This window comes from Mya arenaria, chromosome 1 (assembly GCF_026914265.1).
Source record: "Mya arenaria isolate MELC-2E11 chromosome 1, ASM2691426v1".
NCBI classification, from domain to species: domain Eukaryota; kingdom Metazoa; phylum Mollusca; class Bivalvia; order Myida; family Myidae; genus Mya; species Mya arenaria.
Genome location: NC_069122.1, coordinates 62136779 through 62164031, shown reverse-complemented (window position 1 = coordinate 62164031; position 27253 = coordinate 62136779). Strand labels below are relative to the sequence as shown.

The window sequence follows — 27253 nt, the reverse complement described above, 5'->3', positions numbered from 1 at the left end:
AACTCCCCTGGAGTGGCCATTGTAAAATTCTGCTGTTAACTTCCAAGATTTATTACTAGGTCATTCCAAAGGCACCCTTACATGACATACCTACCCATTTATGGAGACAACTTTTTAATTTTGGCATTTTATAGGTACTATATATCAAAATCTTGGCAAAGAGCCAAATCACTTCAACATTTCCACCCACTTTATAGGGTTAAAAGTGTCATCCAGAATATATTGATTTTAGCTGAAAAATGAACCCCTGTTAATTGTTTAAATAACCAGATTTTAACATCAATGGTATTTTGATAAATGTGAGCTGACATTATGGTGCGGTTAACTTTACACAGGGGCCATTATTACTTTAATCATTCTGTACTTTCTAAAAGTGTCATGATTTATTTTTTTGCAAAATATTTTTTCATATGAAAAAAGAGTGTTTTGTTTTGGCATCATGATTATAGAGGCTCACACACATTCCTGGTCAGAAACTCATGCTTTGAAAAAGTAAAACTAAAATAAAATTTCATGAATAAAATGTTTGTTAAATTGAATTAAAAAATACAACAAACCATTATTGTTCAATTATACAATATGGAAGTGATTTAAAGCTGTCCTTTCCTTCCTTTTGAGGTCTGTGGTTTATGATTTGTAATCTAATCAAACAATGCCTTCCTATTGTATGTCATTTAATAGGTTGACAATAAAAACAAAACTATTAGTGGGAAACCCTTAGACAATAGCTATTGAACCTAAACTGGGGTGGTGAGAGCCCTTATTAAATGTGAGCAAGCCAGAAATTGGTCACAAACTGGTATAGAATCTGCTCTCCAGCAAAGGGGGGAAAGGTCATTTCATTAGAACTGTTCAACCAATGATGAATAATTATTTGATGAGTATAATGATCTTCTTATCAAGTATAACTACCGGCATTTATAAACCACATTTTCTTCAAGGTTAAACTGTTTTGTGTTTTTCACATTTTAGGCTAGTGGAAAATAATAACACCCAAGTTTCCGTGAGTGAGAAAAAATCATCAACAATCAATAATTTGACAAGATATTTCTTCATAATGAACATTCCGAATCCAAGGGTATACTTCAAACAAGTTGAAGCAAGATCTGTTTAATGTCAGCAAAAGTGTGCATTTTACAACCACATTTGGCAAATAAAGGCTGATATATGGTGCTGGAATTCGTCTGTTGACATGATAAACATGGAGCCACTCGTTTGCCGATGTTTAAACCATTTATTTCCGTTGCGTAAATAACCATATTTGTTAGATCTACCACGTCTGTTGACATAGTGTTAGACTATGATTTCATTGTACAATAGCCTTATGTTTGATCAAGAATTACATAAACATTAAAAGATCAACAAAATCTGTGAACTTAATTGATTCTATAAGGAAATCTTGCTTATATTTGAGCCAACATTTTGGTAATCGATATTTAATGCACTTTGCAAGCAGTATGATCAATGAAATAACATTTAGTCGATCAGTCGGCCAATAAACACCTATAATTTTGCAAAACGACCTGACATTCACTGAATTTCATTTTTCAATGAATGACGCTGCTATCAAAGAGATGTCTATCTATACATAGAATGGTTTATTCATTGGGGCAAACTGTCATTATAGATTCAAAACTAAATTATGCTGATGAAATACATGTCAATTCTGATCAAAAGACCTTTAAATCACAAGTTCAAATTTCAATTTCTTTTCCGTAACGTCACCTTTTCCTTTGCAAACCAGTTCTGACATGCATTTACATCGTTTCGTTATATTTTTATAACATTTTCTAATAGCATAATAATTATGTACTATTATTAATGTTTCATTATAGAAGACAATTGAACAACTGCATGTTGTTGTTCAATGTATTGAAAAAATCAATTTACATGTGTTAAATCCTGGGTCTGCTCCTGCATCTGTGAAGAAATCATTTTTCTTCTGACTCGAAGCTCATTCCTAAATAAATGATAGATTGAAGTTGCCTTACATTGTCTTCAAAAAAGGCATTAATGTTTTCACTGAAGCCTGGGTTAGGCCATTGAAACAAACAGTAGTCACTGCGAAATTGGACAACTTAATGAAAAAGCAACCATAGCAACAACAGCATGATCCAATTATTTTTTTCTTTAAAAAACAAGATTCAAACGGCAGTCCCCATCTTAAATTTATATAATGTTAATGTTAATTTGTTCTTCCATTACCATCAATTTTAATGCTGTAAAACATTTATGCTAGAACGTCTTAAATTAATTGTTGCTAATGTGATGACTTTAATGTTAATTCTGCTTTGTTTTCAGCAACAAGAGCAGGATCCGACGAACCTGTACATCGCGAACCTTCCGCTCTACTTCTCCGAACAGAACCTGGAGAACATGCTGAAGGATTATGGGACGGTTATCTCGACCAGGATTTTAAGGAAACCCGATGGTGTCAGTCGTGGGGTCGGCTTCGCGAGAATGGAGTCCAAGGAAAAGTGTGATGCAGTGATTAACGGCTTTAACGGAAAAATCCTGCCAGGTATGCTGTTCATAAAGAATATTTCTTAAACATTACCCAGAGCTTCAACTTTTTGTCAACCATTTTGGCCTCGTTTTTGACTTCCAAAATATTGTGGAATGAAATAATATTTCTTCCTTATAAATGTGTTTGTTTTTATATGTTTCTCAAACATGATCATTGTATACATTGTATTGTATGGTTTCCATCGGGCATTGAATGAAATAGTCAGACATTTGTAACTTAACCATAAATGCTTTTTTTAATTAAAAACAACTAGAATGTGAAACCCGGACTGTATTGCACAATATTTTACCTTTTATGTAGACATTAGTATGCAGATTTTAAGATGGTTTATGTATTTATACATAAAACTATTGTTCCCAGGTGATAAACATTATTTTCTTAAAGATTAAATACGAATCTCTTGTATCTATTTCATATCAATGTTGTCCAAACAGATCATGTTTATCTTGTTTAAATATTACATATGGTTTTGTGTACATAAGATATTCAACAAGTCAACAAAGCAAAGGCTGTTTTGGTGTGTTCAAAACATTCAACATTCTTTTGTGAAAAAAACATTTTGTTAGCTTTGAATAGTTTTGGATTTTCTGACTTATATCCAAATATTGAACATCATAGGACATTTCCTTTGATAAATTCAAAGACCTTCCATTAACAGGATGGTTCATTTTAAGTCCAGATGAATGGCATTTCACTATTTAGTAATGAATAAGAATACACTCAAACATGCAAAGGAAATTTAAAATAAATTATAGGATATCCTTTAAGAATACATAAACGGTATTATACAGTGCATTATGATATGCAGTATAATGAAGAAATAATGTACACCATTCAGACTAAGTTCTTAATTGCTGTCAATTAAGTATATTGCAATTCTTAAATTATAAGTATTTTTGAAGGAAAAAATAAGAAGTGTTAGTTTGTAGTCCATTGCAGCTAGCTGGTGAAAAATTGGAAACTTGAACATAAGGTACGGTGAATGTAATGAAGCGTACGCACATACGTGACTGTATACCATGTGACATGTCTACAACCATTTTCTATACTGTAGGCTGCACAGAATCATTGCTTGCAAAGTTTGCCGATGGAGGAAACAAGAAAAAGGTGCCGTATATTCAACCCACGAAATTATGGGCCAACGGAACTGATGTAGTAAGTTCCCGTTGGGCCTTAATTCTCGTAAAAAAGTCGTAAATGTTACAAATATATATATTATATATATAGATGTGTACCCCATGTATTTAACTATGTAATCTGAATAATTTTGCATACTATATAGGCAGTTTCGTCTTATTGATGTATTTTTATGTATCAATATTGAATAGTATGATAGTTAAAAAGTATTCCTGAAAAGTTTTAGGAAATTCAGCTTATTTTCTAGGACTAATTTCCATGAACTTGGTAGGGAATATTTTTAGTCTGTGCCCTGTGACATATCTGAATTATACATTAAGCAAAAAATTAGCATTAAATCTAAAGTGTGGATAATTTTATTTTTTTTGATAAGTAAGATAAAACTGTTAAAAAAGTTTGCAGCCTTCTTTGATAACTTTGATGTATTCAGATCATTAAAATAGTGTCACAAATTTGTCCATCTTATATGAATTGAACAGAGAACAGACTTCCTAAATGCACTATGGTTATACTAACATCTTTGTTGTGTATATTTTGTATCATTCTATGGGAGGCAATTCCATTTCTGTGATATGATTTATGCATGTTCTATTAACTCCCTTGTTCACTGTGTAAAGCGCATGCCCCTACCGTTCATGTAACATGTTTTGTTTAACTCTTCCATGTAAGACTGATGCAAATAAAAAAAAAATGATTTTAACAAAAAGGCAGAAAAAGAGATATTTCTGTTATTAACAATGGATTGTCTTGAAAACCAAAACTGGTATCAACATTATTATTAAATGCAAATTCATGCTTGCAATCCATTTTGGGAAGTTTTGGGCTCTTTGAATGTATCATATTTAATGAAAGTTTTATTCATCCAAAATTACGGTTATTATTATAACGACCTTCACCATGACCCACAAATATTTTCTCCCATATTTAAACCAGATATAATCAGTGTTCTAGTTGGTTTATGGCAACATTATTGTATGTTATTTTGGTAACCATAAATGTTTGGCTTATTGTTTTAAACAGTCTAAACAGTGATAAGAAAAATAATCCTCAAGTTATTTTAAGCAGCAACAATATAATTAAAGCTTAGTTGGTTGATAGAGGTTGCCTCAGAATGGAGAAAGGATTGAGTATATTATTAAACAGCATTTCTTTAAATATATTTTATTTAATACACTTAACAAGGTGAGAAATTTATGACAACAAATGATTTCTGTGAGTCTTTGTGAATGTTAGGGTTCCTGTACTTTTTGTGCATGTTTGTCATATGCTTCTACTAACAAGACAAAGAGAAACATTTTTGAGACAAATTTTCGGCTCCTTATTACTTTTAAGACATTAGTTTGAATTTGGTTGTTGTTTTTTTACAGACAATCCCAACACTTGCATATGACCAGGCTGCCTTAGCTCAAAATGGGTAAGGAATATATTAGTTATGTTATACAGATAACAACCCTTTACTATTTGCAACGTACAACATATTTTCTTGGCCTTACAGGAAGATTTTATTCCAGTGTAAAATGTATTACAGTTTGATACTTGAAATTCTGACATTTTTAGAATGTATAAATTGGTCAATGAGATTGAAAATACAAGATGTGAACATATTCCTATCTAACATGTCATTCTGCCACTATTTGTTTCGTTACTACAATATTAAACACACTGTGGACTTTTCATAATGCTGCTTTGTTGTTGTTTTTTCCAGCTTCTACCTGCCTTACAGTATAGCAGCACCGGGAGCTGCTGCCCTGATGACCCCTGGGCTCCTCCCCCGCTACTCCATGGCCTCCTCCCCCCAAACCTACCAGGTGCAGTCCAACCCTGGGGCCTTCATCAATCCCCAGTACATAATGCAACCACCCATGGCCCATGTAAGTATTTCAAGAATTAGCTAAGAGATAAATAAAGACATAGGTGGACATCATTGTCATTCACCATCTTTACTCAAACCAATGTTTTAAATGAAATAGTGCAATAAACATACAGGTGTTCTTTGCCATACACCACACATAAAAGTACTTGCAGGAATATTGTTAAGCAATGAATAAGGGCATGGCGGGCCTCCTTGCCCAATACCTGACTTAGCAGGTTTATAACAAAATGAAAGCTTCACAGAACATGGGATGATGGTCATAAGCCAAACACTATATATAAGCATTCTAGGTATTTTTTCCAATATTGGTTCACATTGATCTGAATTATTTACATAAACATGCCATTTGCCTCCTTAATTATTCTTGCATGTAGAATTTTATGTTTTTATTTTTTCTCTGATTACTTCACATGAAATTGTTAAAAAAATGAAAAGTTTTTACATCAAATTTCAAGCAGATGATACCACAGAACTCCATGCAACCAGGGAATAACCAATCAGGGCTTGACCCAGCCTGTTTTACTCAAATAGCCAATCAAATGGGCCAGCTTCATATATCTACCCAATCAGTAGGAGAAGTTGACACACCTCTAAACTGAATTAACCATTGACTTAAGGCCAACCATCTCAATATGCGTGATAAACAGTGGCACCCAGAAAAGGGCATTCATTTTTGTAAAAAGAAGACTGACATGGTGGTTTGCGCTCTTTAATTGTAAAAAGAAGAATTGAACAATTTTAAGGAGAGATGAAATACAAGCATACATGTGTTTCTTGGTATCTGACTGAAAAGGCAGCTTTTTGAAAGTGATTTTTTTTTGTTTTTTGGGTAAAGGTTTAGGAGGCAGATTTTATGTGCCATATTTTTATGCCAGTTTTTTCATTGCTCAATTTTTATACATTGCATGATTGTTTTCGAAAAGTTTCTTCACTCACCCAGTTTTGTTTTAGTTCTTTTTTTAAATTTGATAATAATAAGTGAACATTGTTCTGATTTCAAACTCCCAATTCAGCAATAAAATTGCAAATCTTGAACTAACTTTTGGGCCTTTTAAAAGAACAATAAATAGGCTGGGTATACTGAAATGAAACTTGTTTCGAAGGCATGAACATGTCATTTTGTATACTATGATTATTCCAAATAATGTGCCAAATGAAGGAAAACATGTTTTCCATTATTGTAAATAGGTTGACTTGTGTGTTTTGGTACTTAGATGTTGATTCTCAAACTAACAGTAAAATGTATGATTGTATACATCTAAGCTGTCTTATTTTGTTGAATCAATGGTATTAGGTTGCTGTGTGTTTTAGGGCTTTTCCATATAAACATATAACCTGGGAGGAAGGCACTTTTCAATTAGACCTCCCCCCTACAGAAGCAAATAGATTGTTTGGTGGTCCTCCCCTGATTTGTTTTGTTTTTCGACCTGGAATAACCTCGTTCTGAAGCAATTTGAAATTTACAAGCATAAAAGGTCAAAAGTTTTAATTTACTGAAAACAGATTAAGAATTTATTAGTTCCAAGTTTCCAGACTTGCATTAGCCTTTTATGGATGCTGTTAATGATAAACACAGGCTTTAAAACAGTTCTGTTTCAAAAAAGAACTCACACCATCCATATAGTTTCAATACCTTGTTTCCAAAAGATGAGGCTGCTAACCACTTTCTAAAATTGCAAATAAAATATTCAAATCCAATAGTTTTGCATATTATGCGGGAAATATTGCTGATGCAGTAGATCTATATAAAAAAAGACAAAAAAATACTTGTGTGAAACGTCTACATTTTCTTGGTATAATGCCATGAAACCTTTTTTATATGAGGTGTAAAAAATGTTTGTTTCAGGTCTCTAGACCTACCTCTTTTTTTCTTCGATCCTTTTATTTCCTCGATCCTTAACATTTTTATGCCTTCATGTTTTTGTTTTTTAATCAGATATTTTTTCTAACTAGTACGAAAATGTACAAGTACGAACAGCTCCGCTAACAATCATGAAATGTTTGATAAATGGGACTGGGCAACTGCCAAATCAGCCATTTGTTGTGATCAAGGGAAATCTCAAAGTTAATTCCGCAAAATATAAACATGTCAAGGGAGGTAACACAAATTATCTGTTAAATTGGTCTGCCGTGGTTTCTACCCCTACATCATATGCAATTTTGATTTCAACACCCCCAACACACGCATATTACACAATTTAACAACCACCTGTTGCAAATTAGCAAGAAAGACCCCCAATCACATATGATGAAAAAATTGCTGTACCCTCGTAGGTTATTTGTTTGTCTGGAATAGCCCTGACTTTTTTTTGAATTTTTATTACATATTATGTTATTAACATCATGATTATGGAAATTTGTCAGAATCCTAATAGCAGTTGTTCTATTTGTTTCAGTATCAGTAATTGCAAAAAAGGTTTCTTTATACTCAGGTACTTTTCCAATATTTTAACTACATTACATACATGTATAGCACAAAGTTTACATAGAGATTGGACCAATGTATTCGTTTTTACCATATATTATATACTCATGGTTTGATTTTCACTTGTAACCAGAGTTTGTACAATGTATTCTGATAAAGTTTCTCTAGTCATGTTGGAACTCGGAGCCTGCATTTAATTGAAAGAAAATTGACCAAAGTAGGAACTTTTGGAAATAAACGATTAGGATTTCAAAAATTTAAAATTATTTTGTAAGACAATATATTTTACTTCATTGGATTTGAAAGACAATTTTTTTTACTTAATAAATATATCAATTAATGAAACCGTTGCACTGAAAAATGTTAGAATATATTGGACATCCTTTCCACTCAAACCTTCAAAAAGAAAAAAAATTGAACCCGAAAATTGGGCATTTTGAAAATGTTATGTTTTTCCATAGAAGTTCCTACTTTATTTAAATTATATAACAGAACTTTTTCACCTCTTATTTTAATCTGCAGTTATTATGTTGTTAGACATGAATGTACCCAGTTTATTCCGTAGCTTGGAAAATGTTGCTGTTATGTATTTTCTGTACTCTCATCAGTAGATGCACCACGTGGAATTTGGTTCTCCTCCATTTTGAAATCCCTATTCAATATTAAATAATTCAAACAGTTTGTTGATAAAATCTGAAACCTTTTGTTATATAATGTTTGATAGGAAGTTTGCAAACCAACAACCCAATTTCGCAATGCTAAGCATTCATTTTGTGGACTCCATAGGTGCATTATACTCCTTTAGCATTTTAGTTCCAAAATAAACTGCCATATTATGCTTTTTGAGAAGCCAGTAACTTTTATCACATTCCATTAAATTCAAAAATAAATCTTAATTGTTTTTACATACCCATTCATTGACTAGGTATATATACCTATATTTATCATTTGTATAAATGCACTTGTAGAACAATTACTCACCCATCCTTAAAAGTAATATCAGCCTGCCAATTTACAAGTACTTCCATGTAAATAGCACCTAAAATAGAACAGTAATAAAAAAGAAATGACAATTTCTATTGTAAATAAAGTTAAAGTACACGTTTTAGCAGAAAACTGAAGATGGGAAAACTGGTGCATGCATGTTCAAAGTGTTTAGGCTTCTTCAACGTAACATTTTTGTTTGAATGTAATTGTTTTGTTAGACATTTTGCTCTGTAATGCCAAAATTTGCTTTTATATTATGCTTTGCATTATGGCCAAATGTCGTAAAATATATTACTTTTTGATGTTCTAATAATGATAAAAAACACCATCAAATTTAGAAGTGATTTGGCCGTCGATAAAGCAAATTTTTGCAAAGCTATTTACACAGAACATTGATTTTGTATAATGTTGAAGACAATTTACTTCCTATATCATTTTAATTCAGAAAAATAAATTATTTCCCAGTCTCACATTATTTATACACAATGAGAGAAATCGATTTGCATCAAAATATGCTATATCTTAATAATGAGGAATTAAAGCAGACACCGGAGAATCTAAAAGGAGAGGAATAATTTAAGCATCATAAGTAATGGTAGCAACATGTGATGATTAGGAAGGTGCTGACAGCAGCAGATCATATAGGATTAGTTGAAGGAATTACTTCTACCAGCAAACTGGTGATTTGGTGAAGACATGCCTGCTAGGTTTCTTGATGAAAAAAATGAGTGTGAATTAAGTGAAGACATGCCAGCTAGAGTTCTTGATGTAGAAGATGAGTCTGAATTTAGTGAAGACATGCCTGCTCGAGTTCTTGATGTAGAAGATGAGTCTGAAGTTAGTGAAGACTTGCCGGCTAGAGTTTTTGATGTAGAAGATGAGCCGGCAATAACTGAAGAATATCTGAAATCCATGAAGAATATATAGATGAGTATTTTGCACACCTGAGTGATGTTTGCCTTTTAAATTGCACAATGAAGTCATGTAAACAAATGCAACAAATAGTTGGTATAAAAGCTTAGCATAATTTGTATTCTCATTTTGAACACTTTGCATTGAATCGGTATAGATATTGTTATTGCACATAATGCAGTGTGATTTAGAACCAGCACAGGGAAATATATGTATGGTGTGATTTAGAATCAGTCAAGAGGAACACATATCAGTGTGATTTAGAATCAGTGAAGAGAAACATATAACACCAAGCAGTGTGATTTAGAATCAGCCAAAAGCCAAGCTGAGTGATCTAGAATCACCCAAGAGAAGTATATATCACCTATCAGGGTGATTCGGAATCAGCCAAAAATAGCACATTGCACCGAGCAGTTTGATTTAGAATCAGCTAAGAGGAAATGTATGGAGTTCAAGAAATGACTCACAGACACAGATGATCAGCCATGCAGAAAGCAAGTGTGATTTCTGGTTGAGCAGTTTAAATGTCCGAACAATTTATTGGTTTAATTTTATACTTAATTATTTTTGTATGTTTTAAACTAAAAAGTAATGCAAAGATGTGCCTCTCAACAAGATTTATTTTTGAATTTTGAACTACTGGGCATCCCTGTAGTTTTCATAGTATTATTGGTCTCTCAATTGTTTGGGCATTTAATCCTGAATCAACCACTTTAACTTGATTTGAATAACTCATTTTGCGGAGGAATAGATTAATTGAGAAAAAATGCTTTAAATCATTAAGTTTGCTGTGCATTTGTTACTACAAATTCTGGTCTAATTTAACGCAGCACAAAGCTGTATTAATGGGCTGTGATACTAGTGTTGAGTTTACACATGTAGTTTAATTCATTGTTAAATAAAAAAAGAAGATGCAGTCATTATCATTTTGTACAAAATGTTAGCATGTATGTTGGCATGAGTTTTGAATTGTCACTTATCGCACTTGATTATGAGTCTATGAAAAATTATAAAAAAAAATATAAACAATATTTCATAAACCTGACGTCAAATTTAATTGAACAAAAACATGACTGCTTCTTAATCTGTTCAAACTTAATGTGACATTTTTGTCATGTTAACTGAGTGAGGTGGTTGGATTGTCTTATTTTTTATGCTTATGGTCTTAAGGCTTAATATGCATGCAGTTGAAATTGATTTAACAAACAAGAGTGTACTATACACTATTAAGTCCACAACAGTTGTTCAGGTGATCAATGTCATATATCTCAAATGTTAGTCATTAAACATTTTATTAATTAATTCAACATAGTTTGGAACTTACCTGTACCTTGACTGTGTTTTTGGTTTGTTCCAAAATAACTAACTTTGATGGTTTGCTGCTAATATTAGTTTTAAAAAAGTAGTGGTGTTACAAACTTAAAAGGATTTAAATTGTTTAAGCAAGGAAAAGTTTGATATTCATATGTGTACAAGTAGTCATGAAGTGATCAGTAACAATACACAATGAGACAGGATTTTTTTTATAAATATCTCGAAGCAGTGTGTTATATATATTATTATTATTCATTGTAAATTACTTGTGATTTTTGTGGTATGCTTTTAGATTGCATCCTTAAAAGTTTGACACCTTAAACATTTAAAACAATTTTCTAATTTCAGTACGCAGCTTTAACTAATCCGGGATACACACAAGTTCCTTATCAGGGGGCAACCATTTTACAAACTGTTCCAATAGAGGTAAGTTGTTAGGTTTTTGCTATAGTTACTATTTCCATAGCAACCAGTTAATGTATGAGCAAACTAGGACATCAGCAAACAATGTTCTGCACAAGCAAAACATTTTAAACTTTGTTACAATAAGTTGTAAAAGCTTCATATATTTTTGTTTTAGTTTAAATTTTCAGTAGGTGATGTGCAGATAATTGTTTGCTATTTGAAAAAAAGAAGATTATATGCATGATTTATAAAGTGAATGTCATTTTTAATATCTATGAGATGAATTTGCTATTAACATGTAGAAAAAATGGGCATTTTACCAGGGACAGGATCAAATTATCATGCATATACATCCCTTATGTTGTGTGAGTGTATGAATAGAATTCTTCTGTCTTATATTTTCTGCCATGGTTAATTTAATAACATATGTTTAAATGATTTACACATCTTAAAACATATTTCATTTTTGATATAAAGCAAGAAAGCTACTTGAAAAAATGCTCTTCTTTTAAATTAAAAATGAAACAGACTTTAAACCAAAATGGCAGAATATCAAAACTGACTTTACCACAATTGTGAAACAGGCTTTATATACATATAGTTTCCTGGATGTTGTTTGTTATTATCACCAGTGTGCTCTGTCTTCTCTTGTCTGTCCTGAAAGTCAGAAAGGGTGCAAATAAAGACAATTGATTGCTACGAAGAAAATAGACCCATTTTTTTTTTTAAAGAAAAATGGCAAAAATGTTACAATGGAAGTGTTGCCACATCAGTATAGATCATTGAAACAGGCTACAAGGCATTTCTCTTGAACAAATACAGTTAGCCTTTCTTCAATTATTTAAGAGTGTTTTAATTAGATCTAATAGTAAGTTTAAGATTATTCTAATGGCTTTAAATTCATATACAGTTTAACAAGTGTAAAATTTTCCTCTTTAGCAGGATCATTAAACCAGAGAACTCAAGATAGGTAAAACATTATATCTGGTACTTGATTTATCAATACCCTAGGGAGCAGAGCACATATTTCATGATTTGTATTCATGAAAACACATTTCTTAATCCAATTGTTAATGGCACATCCAACTCAAATACTCTAAACCCAGAGCCTAGTATGAATCAAGTCCTTTTGCACACTGCACTCCTTCCATGCAGATATCACAATAGAGCAAAATATGAAAATTTATGAAGGGAACAACCAACCACTCTTAGGCATAAATTAAAAGCAACTAAATCTAGTGACTTACTCCTAGATATTATTAGCTCACTTTGGCACTATCTCTCCACAGGAGCACCTTGAAGATGCACAGGCTCACTTCCAGGCCTACACTTCCTCCCCTGCCAAGTAAGGCCCAGTACTATGTAAGTTGTCTCCCTTACCTGGAGCTCTCCTTTTAAAGGTAGACAATCAGTGTTTTCCTTTGGTTACATTCTCCACCATTTTGAGGTGTATTTTGTGATTTGTTTAAGAAAGAAAGAAAGAAAGCAAAACAATGATGAAAGAAATGTTAAAAAAATGTAAACCTCTTTAGCTTTCATCCCAAATTCATTTATTGATCAGATCAATCGATCAGAAAATGGGAAGAGAAGTCAAACTCTAGCAAAATAGTGGAGAAAAACCATAATGGACAACTTATTGTCTCCCTTTGAAAGAGCTCTTCTCTTAAGGAGGGACAACAATTAACCACATGTGTACCCATTCTGCCTTTAACCAGCATTAATTTTCATGAGTATAGTCTCTGTATGGTGTGCAATGTGTGAGCAATGTTTACAGCTTTCTTCATAAATTGCCCTTTTCTGTGATTTTGAAACTATCAGATTTTCTGTGTAGACAATCTTGATTTAATAGATCTCTTTTTTGAAATGCTAACATTTTGTCTAAAAATTAAATTCCTGTAAAAAGTATCATAAAATTGCAAGCATGCATACTGTGTATTAGTAGTATGTTTAGTATTGACCTTTGCTGTTTCTAATCTGTTTTCCAGTGTATCGTAAAACAATAAAATATATTCTTCATGTGTGGTTAGGTGTCCTTCTGTCATTGTAAATTTAGATTAAATATTTGTGTCGTCGTTCTTACTTGTTTTCTTTTTCTAACCCCTTTGCCATATCTATAAAAATGTTAATTGTATTTTTTCAAAAAGCAAACGAGAACAATAAATACTAAAATGAACAAGGAACTATTTGTGCATTTGTTTAATTCATGGTTTTGCTCTGTTGAAATCCTTTAGTTTAAATATTCTTATTGAATTTAACCTTATATTTTTTTTTCCTTCCAGTCCAACAACCATTTTAGTTTAAAGAGCACTTTGCCAATGTGATATTGGGAGTGAAATAGAATAGCCAACCTCATCACATGACCTACATCTTTCAACTGATTGGATGATTGGCCAGAGTTATGATGGCCGTGATTGGACAGAAGATTTAAAGGAATGATCTGATTGGATGATGGACAAAAAAGTTTGATTGGATGGTTGGGGGTTATTATTGCCAGTGTTCCTTTATTGAAACAATTTGTTTAATGATTTTAATTTTAATTTGTGCTGATTTTTATTTCTTTGTTGCTGTTTCTTTTTATAATGTGTTTAATGTCTTCTTTTTAACATTTGTTTATGTTAGTTGATGTTTGGTTTTAAACTTACATCTTGATATAATAGCTTTAGCAAAACTGTTTATAGCATCCTGTACAATATTTGGAAATATGAGATTATTTGAATACCTCAAAAGCTCATTTAACCTATAGTTAGTTAATTTGAAAACAACTATACTATCCAATTTAAGTAACCAAGACATACTAAAGCATTTTAGAATTGTTATGTTTTACATTGTTGTTTGCAATGTAAGTTGGCATATTTTTGATAAAAATTCAAATTTATTTCATTGTGCAGCAAACTTTGCCTTAGAAGGCGTAATTTTCTTTTGTGTTTTAATGTGGCTTAGTTAAAAGCAACAGAGATGTACTTTAAAAATATGCAAAGATATGTGTATGAATATGTCAGGCTGGCATTTTGTTGTGCTGTTTTCTCAGCAAGTAAATGATGTGAGATGAAAATGTTACCTAAAGTCTATTTTCGTAGACATAAAAATGTTGTACATAGTTTTTGAAAAGTAGTTCTTAGAATGATCATGGTAGAAATAGACAATTCACTTGTTCACTGTTGTTTGGGTGTCAGTTTCTTTTTGATTTAATGTTAAATTCATACTTTTAAACATAGGTGTACTAAAACCAAAGTTCAAAATACATATTTAAAAAATCTAAGGTAGAGGTAAACAAATCAATTCTTATATGAAAATCATTGAACAAGGATTTAAAAAAATAAAAAAAACTTTTTTTGCAATATTGTGCCAAAATAAATGGTAACTTATAAGGTACACCGTGCGTGTAAAAGTATGGACCGTTTGTAAAAGCACACATTACAGTTATGTATGATTCATTTCATAATTCACATTTTTCATGATTTATTCCAAATTGTTTTTACAAAACCACCTATTTCATCATCTTTCCATCTGATTTGTTTTAACATTTTACACTAATCTTACACATAGTGCTTTAGAGAGTGAATGTGATTAATTGTGTTTTATGTTAGAAGAGTAATATATTGCAATCATATGTTGTAAATAATGAAATCATTTTAAGTAATTCATTTCTTGTTAACGATATTTGCCTTTATGAAATGCCTTTATTCATTATGTGTTTAATGTACTCTAATGAGCAACGGTAAACGTGCGAGTTAATTTTAGGCTTACTATAAGAATTTTGGATTACTTATATTCTTCAAAAATGGTTTTAACAAATTTTTAGTTAGGTGCATGTTTTATATTTGCTTTGATGTAATAAACTGTGTAAAACTTACAAATTCCGGTTATCTTACACTTAATTATTATTTTCCAACTTGCAAAAAAACAAACTCGCACTAAATTATCTTTGTTCGTTAATGGTACAAACATGTTCTTTGATTATTTTATTTTTTATTTTTATATGTTGACTTTTGATTTTCATTCTGGAAAAGGGAACAATACGTTTTGCCATGTATTTGTTATTTTGGTTAGTTTAAGTTTCGTCACCTTATATTGGAACAATAATTAATTTATACAGAATAACAGAAGGAATAACCAAGAAACAAGACAGGTGTTCGAGGAATATTACACAGTATGAGTTGAGTTGAGTGGGCTAGAGTGGAGTTGAGTTCAGTTGAGTGGTGTTGAATGGGCTAGAAGAACAATATTTGGAACACTTGCAACTTTATAGCAATCTATGTAATACTATGATCCACAGATCTTGTATTATAATCTATGTATGATTCACAATCTATGTACGATCCAACGATCTATGTATGAATCACGATCCATGAATGATCCACGCATTGGATGCATGTGTATTGCATACCTTGTTTTATAAACTGTACTTTTAAAAAAAACATCTTTAGTCATTTTAAGTCAGGATTTACCTTCTTATTCTTATTTTTAAATATCAGATCATAGACGGTTCTAAAGTTGCAAACATTCATCCATGTTTAAAAATGTAAAATTATTTGGGAATAAACATCTTGTACGTTAAATAAATTGCTGTAAGATCATGAACAGAATGCGAAATAATCATAAGTGAAATTAATATCCAAATAATGTAGAAATTGAGCATAGGTAAAGATAGATAAAGATGAAAAGATACTTATATTGGACTGATTCTATGGTGCTTTTCTGTCTGTTGTTTTTGGTAGATATCTTTTAGGATTTACAAGAGTTCTGTTTGTGTTCAGCACATTATTGTGGTCAGCAAAATGTTTGGGTTTGAGTTTTATGTAGAATTTTCCTTATAATGATGTGCCAGTGTTGACTTTCCGTGTGTAAAACCAGAAACATGCAATAAAATTGTGAAAAAAATAATTTGTGAAAGATTTTTGAAAATAGTAAAACCTACTTGCTCTAAAACTGGTTTTATTGAAGCACAAAGTAGAAGCTTTATAAAAATAAAATATTTAGACAGTTCTATTGTAATAAACACCTTTTAATGGTAGAACACGCAACACTCTACCAAGGAACTGATGAGCCATGCCTGAATGCCATGTGATAAAATGCTGAACTTCGTCGTCTCACTATGTAATTGTGTTGATATGCATCTTTTGGTTTTACACACAGAAATGTTTTATGTAATTTTTGCATCTCTACTCTTTGTATTCAAGTAATCATGTGTTTATGTCGGTGCCAGTTTTTGCCTCTTGGTCGAAGGAAAAGCATTTCCCATTTTTACAGAGTGTCATGTTAACCATTGTAAATAGATTTGTTAAGTTTTATTCAAATCTATAGAATTTATTCAAATAGTTTAGCTGTGTTTCTTGTTTTTTTAATGTGTAATTTATGAGTATTTAGATATTTTTTTTACATTTTTTTGTTTTTATAAGTCATATTCCTTTACATATAATTTAATATATTATTATATTTAAGAGTGTAAGTATTAATAATATTTATGGTAAAAATGGGCTAATGCTTTTGCTAAGAATCTAAGGGACAAATGCTGTTTACTATTATAGGAAAGCAGTTGTAATCGAAAATCTTTGTAGCAGAGCCTTTTAAATATTTTGCTTCATTAATATAAATTAAAACCAGGTGCTACATATATAATCAATGGTAGAATTAGGTATATCTACTTCCCCTATAATCTTGTAATTGTAACCCATTTTAATTGTAAAGTTTTTTTTAAAAGTGTAAACTGTTTTTGAACAAAAAGAACTGTGATAATACCATTTTGTAAAATACAGGCAAGTTTTTCGTTCTAAATACTCAAATTTCCCTTAGAAAACCTCGCTTTTTCTATATTTTGTGCACATATACAGTCATTTTGTCATACATACACGCATAGACACATCTTGTTATCCTTGTCTGCCTTTGGACATATGCCTACAAGTTCCATTCTGCCTCAACATCGGTAAAACTATGTAGGACATCAATGAAAGCTAACAAATACCATAACAGATACAAACATATTGGCAAGGCAATGGTAAATGAAGTCTTCAGTATCTTCAGCTAGATCTGTGTTAAAAGGCTATAACTATTTTGGCTTTCTTCGTATTTAAAGCAAAACAAAAAGGTGTGTGTATATATAGAAAATAACTCTGTTCAAAACGAGAGGTTGAAGTGAAAAGTTCTTTGTGACACGAAAAACAGTCACTTACAACAATGTCACTTTTACCGCTAAGCTATGTTTTGGATATTTATGCAATCTTGACTGCTGATAAATGTAGTGGTGTCTTCCGTATATTCTAGCAATAAGACTATCTTGACCTCAACATTTGCCCTTCTTTTCTTCACTGATTAAAGTGGTATTTAAATGGTATGTGCAAATTGAAACTGATTGAAGAAGATTCACTATTTTTTTCAGAGGCAAATACATGGGAACAATCAGAGGAAAGTTTTAGTCCAAATAATGACACGTTCTATAGAAATCCCACAGTAAATAGTGAAATGATCAAATTAGGAAATAAAATGTATGCTCAAAAAAACAATCCAAAGGTAGACTAAATGTAAACCATGTATTGTTTTTGTAGCCACCTAAAATTAACGGAAATAGATTAATGTTCACTTGTTTTTTTTTATTAAAACGGATATTTCCAAAGCTATTTTACCTTTTTTTATTAGTATAACCACTATACATGATGCATTATTTCAAGACTTTTTCTTGAAACGGTTTTATGCATTTTACCTTTATAGGGATTTTGTGTAAATATTTACGTATACATTTAGTATGATGTACTACCATTTACAACTAATCTACCTGACACAACTTCACTTATTTGTTTTTGTGTGCAATACACCAAGTCTGTAATTACTATTCTTAAAGAAGTAAAAATAACTCGGTTTCAAAGACATTAAAATTTTTAACATATACATTCATGTGCACACTTATGATATTTTTTTTAATTTAAGATTTAGGACACTTGCCAAATCTTGTATGAAGGTTAATTGAGCTTTATTACTCTACTCTGATGATGAGATTTTACAGGCTTTTCATAAGGAATGAAGCAAATGATTTCCTAAATGCATGAAGTGTACAAACTCTTTCAAACACCGGTTCAGTGTCCATGTTGACTTGAAATGGCTTTGAAATCTTTCTTGCATGCATATTATGATCGTTTTTACACTCAATGCCTGCTTTATGTTCATCAAACGTTTAATAAAATCCGTATGATTTGCAGGATTTATTTGTTGTAAAATTGTATAAAGACATTAAATTTAATGTACCTATTTTCATGGAAATTTTGTGTACAAATTTTTGTTCACATTTTGCAGTTAATTGTTTAGAAGTGGGATAGGGAAAATGAAGCGAGGTTCGCTATTTTTCCCGGTAGTTATGTCCATGTGTATGAATGTGATTGTGTATTTGTGATTCCGAATCATTTGTCTTTTCATCTTGTTCTGATATGTGAAATCATCCTTGTGGAGTAAATGAATTGTTGAAATGAGTAATAGTGTTTGTTTTTCTTGTCCTCCTAAATGGAAGCATTTTAGTGTATGTCTCAAAGAAATCGGTACAAAATAAGCCTTCTAAAAATGATAATGTGACAGTGGACCACTTGCACTTTGTCAATCAAACTTTCAGTTAACCAGTCAACCCTAGCCCTAGGAGCTCATTATATATGGTTGAATCTACTGAATGTTAGTTATAAACAACATAGGTCAGTTACCTTGACAAAACATTTATTGTGCATTATTGAAATAAATGGTTTTTGCGTTCTTCACGAATGTGAAATCTAATCGCCTACTATTATAGGAAATGTGAAAACTATTCACCTACAATTATAATAAATATGAAATCTATTCACCTACAATTATAAGAAATGTGAAAACTATTCACCTACAAGTATAAGAAATGTGAAAGCTATTCACCTACAATCATATGAAATGTGAAAACTATTCACCTACCTTTATAAGAAATGTGAAAACTATTCACCTACAATTATAAGAAATGTGAAAACTATTCACCTACAATTATAAGAAATGTGAAAACTATTCAACTACAATTACAAGAAATGTGAAAAATATTCACCTTTAATTATACTGCATTCAATGCTTCCTTTCAAAAGAGATCTTGATATATATTTATAGTTTTAAAAAAACACAGACTTCCAAGAGCTGTGGGATTGAATTGTTGGTATCAAAATATTGATTATTCAAGACATACTAGAAGCATACACGAGAACATCATTTACACATTGATATCAATAAAAGTTCATCAAGAACTGCTCAGTAATAAACCAGTCTATGAAAGTACAAGTATAAATTGCCGGCACGATATTTTTCAGCCACGGCCACGATGTTATGCATGTTATTTTACCTTACTAGACTTGTCCATGTCAAATTCTGATATACCTATTATTGGCAATTTCATACTGCTACACACTGACAGTACAGTTTTGACCAGTCAACATGATACTGCCACATAGCATGCAAAGTGCCCTTTTTACATTAAAATACAGATGGCGGGGTTTAAAGTATACATTTTTGGGTTCCCGGAGTGAGGTAGAGAGCTTACTGAATGTGTTGTAAATCTGTAATTTCTGATGTTTGCAACAACTTGAAAGCTGTGTAGTGGTGAAAGAACTGTATATATATATGTAATTGAGTTTGGTATAATAAACTGATCGAACAACTTCCAGTGTGACAGTACATATTGTCAACATTCTGGTAAATACTATTACCTACAGGTTCACCTCGGGTAACAGTAATTCCCTTATGTTGACAAAATGTACTTGGTGTATCATGACAAAATGTTTACCCTGGCCAGTACTAAAAAACAGCAGCAAGATATTCAAATGAACATGGTACACATGTTGCCAGATATTGAGACACAATGTGCTCATGTGTAGCGAGAACCATTACTGTTGCCAGATAGTGAGATACAATGGGCTCATGTGTAGCGAGAACCATTACTGTTGCCAGATATTGAGACACAATGTGCTCATGTTTAGCGAGAACCATTACTGTTGCCAGATAGTGAGACACAATGTGCTCATGTGTAGCGAGAACCATTACTGTTGCCAGATAGTGAAATACAATGGGCTCATGTGTAGCGAGAACCATTACTGTTGCCAGATAGTGAGACACAATGTGCTCATGTGTAGCGAGAACCATTACTGTTGCCAGATAGTGAGACACAATGGGCTCATGATTGTGTAGCGAGAACCATTACTGTTGCCAGATAGTGAGATACAATGGGCTCATGTGTAGCGAGAACCATTACTGTTGCCAGATAGTGAGATACAATGGGCTCATGTGTAGCGAGAACCATTAATGTTGCCAGATAGTGAGATACAATGGGCTCATGTGTAGCGAGAACCATTAATGTTGCCAGATAGCGAGATACAATGGGCTCATGTGTAGCGAGAACCATTACTGTTGCCAGATAGCGAGATACAATGGGCTCATGTGTAGCGAGAACCATTACTGTTGCCAGATAGTGAGATACAATGGGCTCATGTGTAGCGAGAACCATTACTGTTGCCAGATAGTGAGATGCAATGGGCTCATGTGTAGCGAGAACCATAACTGTTGCCAGATAGTGAGATGCAATGGGCTCATGTGTAGCGAGAACCATTACTGTTGCCAGATAGTGAGATACAATGTGCTCATGTGTAGCGAGAACCATTACTGTTGCCAGATAGTGAGATACAATGTGCTCATGTGTAGCGAGAACCATTACTGTTGCCAGATAGTGAGATACAATGGGCTCATGTGTAGCGAGAACCATTACTGTTGCCAGATAGTGAGATACAATGGGCTCATGTGTAGCGAGAACCATTACTGTTGCCAGATAGTGAGATACAATGTGCTCATGTGTAGCGAGAACCATTACTGTTGCCAGATAGTGAAATACAATGGGCTCATGTGTAGCGAGAACCATTACTGTTGCCAGATAGTGAGATACAATGGGCTCATGTGTAGCGAGAACCATTACTGTTGCCAGATAGTGAGATACAATGGGCTCATGTGTAGCGAGAACCATTACTGTTGCCAGATAGTGAGATACAATGGGCTCATGTGTAGCGAGAACCATTACTGTTGCCAGATAGTGAGATACAATGGGCTCATGTGTAGCGAGAACCATTACTGGCAATTACTGTTGCCAGATAGTGAGATACAATGTGCTCATGTGTAGCGAGAACCATTACTGTAGCAGTCTCACCTATTTTCAGTTTTACTGTGATCTTATGAAGAAATGTAACATTTTTTTCTTCTGGCAGAACTGAATTAAAGCCACACATCAACTAAATGAGTTGAAAGGAATACAATCTCAATAATTGTCACATCATATATGTTAACTATTTCATTATAATCAAACTAGACATCGCATTAACGCATTGTAACAATTTATACACATGTCTAATAAGTCCCCACCAAGTCCAACGACAGTTATCTTTCTTTGTATAACTCATTTTCCAGCGAAACAGATACAACACAAATTCACTTTAAACCTATAATGCTTCTAAAATCCCCTTTAAAACCTCGTAATGTCATGACATTTAGAAGCCGCTTGAATTGATGAGATGTCATGACATTAAAAGGTAGTTTCTTCCTTTCAGCTTCTTCACCAAGGGCGTAATATTTCTTTGCAAGGTTGACGTTGTTTCCTAACACCATATGAATAATACCCAAGAGGTATCTAACTTGTGGACTGTGATCCTCATGTATATGTGCAGTATCCATAAACTTCATAAGAAGCTCTTTGGCTTTCTCTGGGTCAGTACGCCAGCAATGATATGCAATGCCGTACATGGCCTCGACATTCGAGGGATCTAGGTCAAGACATAGCTGAAAAAGATACATTGCCCTTTCACATTGATTGGAAACAGTATACAGAGACGCCAAGTGCAAGTAGGTTGATGTCAAAATACACTGCTCTAGGTCCAAGTCTTTGTATAACTCTAACTTATGGGCAAATAGCTCAAGACTTCTTATATTATTCTTTGTGGCCGTATAATCCTTTGAGCTGTCAACATCTTCGTCTCCAATGGATCTGTTTATTTCAAACTTGATTTTTAAATATTCAGCTAGTAGGTCTTTTGGACAAAACCTCAGGTAGTTTGTGAGAAGATCAATAATTGATCCGAATAATGGAAACTGACTGCCCATATGTCCAACAAGAATAACACCACACGCATAGTTGTGGATTCCTTGCTTTATTTGTTTACAGTCATTTTCATTATCAACAGATTCCTTTGTACGATTGAGGATTGTTGTCCAACCCATAAAGTAATAGTCAAACGCAATAAGATATTTGTTTGCCACGACAGAATCTGGGTACTTCATCAGTACTGAAGGATCTACGAAACCTGAAACACACAAAAACTGTATGAGTCTATTTATCTTCTTCTACATACAACAGACTCACAGTACACTCTGTAGAAGGATTTTCATAAGCAAATACTGAAATAGTGTAGTTTGGTACATAAACTGATGACTTATCATGCAGAACAATGCCATACATTTGATTTCGCATAATGCATTCAAACATCATTAATGAAATGAGAAAGAATCCTTACTATCTGGCACATAGCACATTATAATGATAAATCAACCAAATGTTTTTAGACAGCTTTAAAATGGAAAAATATATATGTGTATGTAGATATACAATTTACCTCTTTTATTTTTTAGTGTTGCCATGCAATTTTGACTTTGTAAGACCATTTGTTGCATATCATTTTGTAGACTTTGCAGATGGTGTCTCATGAAGTCGGATGTCATCTTAGTTCTAACATGATCCAGAAGTTCCGCGGAAACCAAACCAGTAGGTCCAAGTAAAGCAACCGACTGATCCAATCGTGAAGTTGATTTTCCATGGTTACCCTTTTTCTTTCCTTTTGGCATGTTACCTGAAGTTCACTGTAAACAAGAGATGTGTGTCAAACATTATGTCCCCCTGTTGTCAAGAATATTTGAACAATTGAATGAAATATTCATGGACCGAAATGACAGCTGATTTGTCATTGACATTGGATGCCTTTGAGGCAGTTTTAAGATTATGACCATTCAAAGTCTGAGGAAATAAGGTACAGTGTTTAATCATGTTCAGATGATGACTGATATTTGCAGATAAACATGTATCCTCTAAGCAGCAGAGAATAAGTAAATATGACGTAATTTTAAGGACCAATATCAGGTAATTTAATGACCAATATGAATTGTGACCTTGACCTTTGACCTCAAAATCCATAGGGTCATCTACTGGTCACCCCCAACCTAAATGTTAATGAGAGCCATGGGTGTAGGCATTGTTGAGTTATCACACAGACAAGCTTTTTGCATTTAAGGTCACTGTGACCTTGACTTTTGACCTAAATCAATAGGGGTCATCTACTGGTCAGGCCCATCCTCCATGTCAAGTTTGAAGGTCATGGGTGCAGGCATTGTGGAGTTATCACTTGGTCATTTTTATAGTGTTACAGGTCACTGTGACCTTGAACTTTGACCCATTGGCCCCTTAAATCCATAGGGGTCATCTACTGGTCAGGCCCAACCTTCATGTGAAGTTTGATGACCATAGGTCCAGGAATCATTGAGTTTGCATTCAAGGTCACAGTGATCTTGACCTTTGCCCCCATGACCACTAAAATCAATATATATGGGTCATCTATTGGTAAGGTCCAACTTCCAAGTCAAGTTTGAGGGCCATTGGTGTAGGCATTGTCGAGTTATCACTAGGATAACCTTTTCGCATTCATGGTCACTGTGACCTTAACCTTTCACTCGATGACCCCTAAAATCAAAAGGGTCATCTTTTGGTCATGCCCATCCTCAACGTTAAGTTTGATAACCATAGGTCCAGGCATTGTTGAGTTATCACTCAGGCAAGCTTTGATTTACTGACGGACCGACTGACAAACATGTGAAAAGCAATATTTAGACCCCCTCTTCTTCAGAGAGGGGCATAATAATGAATTAACGATTATAATATAATGTAACATTTATGCATAAAGTGCTCAATGTTGATGTTGAAGCACATGCACGCACACATGTGAGGGAAATATGGAATGTATAATGAAACAATAAAACTGATATAACTACATTGTGTAAGTAGAGCTTTGGTATCATATTCCTACAGCACCACAGGTTTACCATGTTGCCAGTAACCATGATGACAACCTCTTTTTGAATGATTTTATAAAGCCCAGGACAGTTCGCACTCAGTGCTGAGCTGTTGATAACTGAGAATGTTTGTAGACATATTACTAATATCCTTCATCCAAGCGTTTTACTCCTTTTCTTGAGATGCCCCCAGACAGACAAAGAGGAAACAATAGTCAGTAGTACTAATAATCACTGTCTAAAGCTTATATCTTGTTAGACCTGGGAGCACGATTTATTATTGGTTCCAGGTTAGACCAATACCTCCATCTTCTAAAATAAATCATGAGTTTTTAAAACTATTAAGAGCAATATTTGTCTCCAAGTTCTCAAAACTTTTAACTACATATAAAAATAGCACTACAGTACAGTACACTTCATGTTATGCCGACTTTGCAGTACAGTGCAAACTACAATAGCTTTTCAAAGACTCTTTATTTTCCCAAAAGTCAATAACATATAAAAAGAAAGCCATGCTTGCACCTGTTTGGACATTTATTCAATATTTCAAACAAGTCTTATTGATAATCGGGACCCAAAAGGGCAAGAGATCATGATGAGGTATTATGCATCAGTCAATTGTAAACACGCCCCCCCCAGGTTCCGGGGGTATACCGGGGATAGCCAGGGAAATGGACCATGTTTTTACCTTTCAGGTGGCCTCGCAGTGCAGGGTGAATGCAGCGGTTTTGTCTTAGCGCCAAAAATGTCCGGGAATGGGCCTTACTTAAGTCCCTGGGGAACGGGGGCATTTGGTGGGGATCTTACTCGGGCTTGGCTGGACCGAAAGTCAAAGTCCCCGCTATATTCCCCGGACCTGGGGGGGGGGGGGGGGCGTGGTTACAATTGACTGGTGCATTAGCTACAACGTGGACTAGTATTCAGTATCAAAGTATCAATAACAAACATGAAACCACACAAAACAGAAAAGAAAGATAACATATACCATTTAATCAATATTGAACTTTACTGACATGTAATATAACGGCATATGACTGTAAAAACAGTCACTGTTCTGGTTGTAGCAAACACAGCTCGCTAGATATATACATACTTTTGCTGAATGTACCTTACTTCTCAGCCAACCTGAAGTGAAAGTAGACGTCCGGGGGCGATACTATTTCCCGGTCTCTCCTCGTAAAATCCGGTCTCATCCGGTCTCATAATTCCCGGTTTATATCTTATGGCCCCAAGCAACGGATTGTGTTGCTGATGATTATGACAATCTTATTTGTTTTTATATGTAACAAAATGGTATAAAATATATAAACATTATGTCTTAATTTATGCAATTTGTTATATGTCTACATTATTTATGCAATTCGTGTTTAAGATGTACTGTAGAGAAGTAGAGAAAGATGCGATGGCAGTACAAATGCTCATTTTTTTTGCATATAAGATTGAGGACGGCTAAAGTATGAAGTAACTTAGAATTGCACCTTTTAATTTATGTTATGTCAAAGTTGTATATTGTTCTTCCTTTTTTGTTTACCCCCCCCCCCCCTCCAGACATTATATTTTTTAAGCATTAATGATTACAATTGAAAAATTCCATGTTTGCATATCCGACTCATATCGATACGATACGATATGTTTATTGCATAAAACATTATAAAATGTTCATAGCATGTAAACAAGTAAATTATAGAATGGAGAAAAGTACACAAACACATTTCCTGGAGCTAATATAGTTGCAATGTTATAACATCCTATTATAGTAAGTATGCGTGTGCTTAGACATTATGAAAAGTGTTTATTTGAAGTTGCGCCATTCTTAAGTAATCAACACATTATGTCTCCATTTTTCGTTTATAATTGTGTGCTATTCGCTAACATTGAATACATTTGAATACCTTCGTCATTATTACACAACTTTAGCCGAATATATTTTATTTGTCAACTTGAAGTTTGCAATAAATCTCTAGCTGTTTAAGAAATCTGATTATTTTATTTATTTTTAAATTTGGTTATATATGTTATCATCGTATTATTTCTAATCAAGATTATTAGAGCCTTTGCATAACAATAATTTATTCTATAAAATTGCCTTTATAATAAACAACAATATATATAGGGTATGAACCGAACAGTAGCCGTGCGTGTGTAATAAAAAAACTGGCTTATCCGTTTATCATGCCCTTAACGAGGGACATTCGCTAATCTCTGAAACGCGTTGTATAACGCATTTACACCTTTCATGGTTTGACATTATTGTGTATTGTCATAAACCTGTTATGAAGAGTTCCTTGACAAAATAAAATGATAATAAATAAACTTCTGAAATATTCGGCAGGCTATTTTACAAATGATATATAACTTACAAGATACAAGAATCTTTATTTAAAGTCGTCATGATCGGTGGAACTACGATGCTCCTAATTTATAAAAAGTAACAAATCTCAACTTATAAAAGTTCCACGACTTCTATAACAACCAAATGTACATGCCTGTGGTGTCTTTGCAACTGCTAATGCTGTGGATTTTTTTTTTAAGAATGGCTATGTAAATGCAAATGTCAATTTGGTTGTAAGTGAAATGAGGGAACAGCTGTCTG

General features: G+C 33.1%; 2 protein-coding genes across 9 annotated transcripts in view; one reads left to right on the top strand and one right to left on the bottom strand.

Moving 5' to 3' along the window:
* LOC128240159 (RNA-binding motif, single-stranded-interacting protein 2-like) overlaps window positions 1–19041 on the top strand; it is a 49709-nt gene extending 30668 nt beyond the window's left edge. For 2 of the 7 annotated variants that reach the window (XM_052956684.1, XM_052956679.1), the window contains exons 5-11: window positions 2302–2521; window positions 3582–3682; window positions 5032–5078; window positions 5370–5535; window positions 11524–11601; window positions 12870–12925; window positions 13860–19041. In XM_052956684.1, coding sequence (XP_052812644.1) covers window positions 2302–2521; window positions 3582–3682; window positions 5032–5078; window positions 5370–5535; window positions 11524–11601; window positions 12870–12925; window positions 13860–13881 — 690 coding nt within the window. In that variant the 3' untranslated portion in view covers window positions 13882–19041. Of the gene's footprint in view, window positions 1–2301; window positions 2522–3581; window positions 3683–5031; window positions 5079–5369; window positions 5536–7933; window positions 7970–11523; window positions 11602–12869; window positions 12943–13859 lie in introns of those variants that run through there. The other 5 variants (XR_008262084.1, XR_008262080.1, XM_052956690.1 and 2 more) reach the window with 5 other exon arrangements.
* Window positions 19042–21753: 2712 nt separating this feature from the next.
* Window positions 21754–25813, bottom strand: LOC128204757 (uncharacterized). Of its 2 annotated transcripts, none has more exons than XM_052906194.1 (3): window positions 25754–25813; window positions 23214–23457; window positions 21754–22904 (listed from the first exon to the last, which is right to left on the bottom strand). In XM_052906194.1, exons 2-3 carry the CDS (start codon window positions 23440–23442, stop codon window positions 22036–22038), a joined length of 1098 nt encoding a protein of 365 aa, XP_052762154.1. In that variant the 5' UTR covers window positions 23443–23457; window positions 25754–25813; the 3' UTR covers window positions 21754–22035. The 2 variants fall into 2 exon arrangements, with proteins under 2 accessions (XP_052762154.1, XP_052762217.1); XM_052906257.1 differs by having other exon boundaries at window positions 25674–25802.
* Window positions 25814–27253: the final 1440 nt, after the last annotated feature.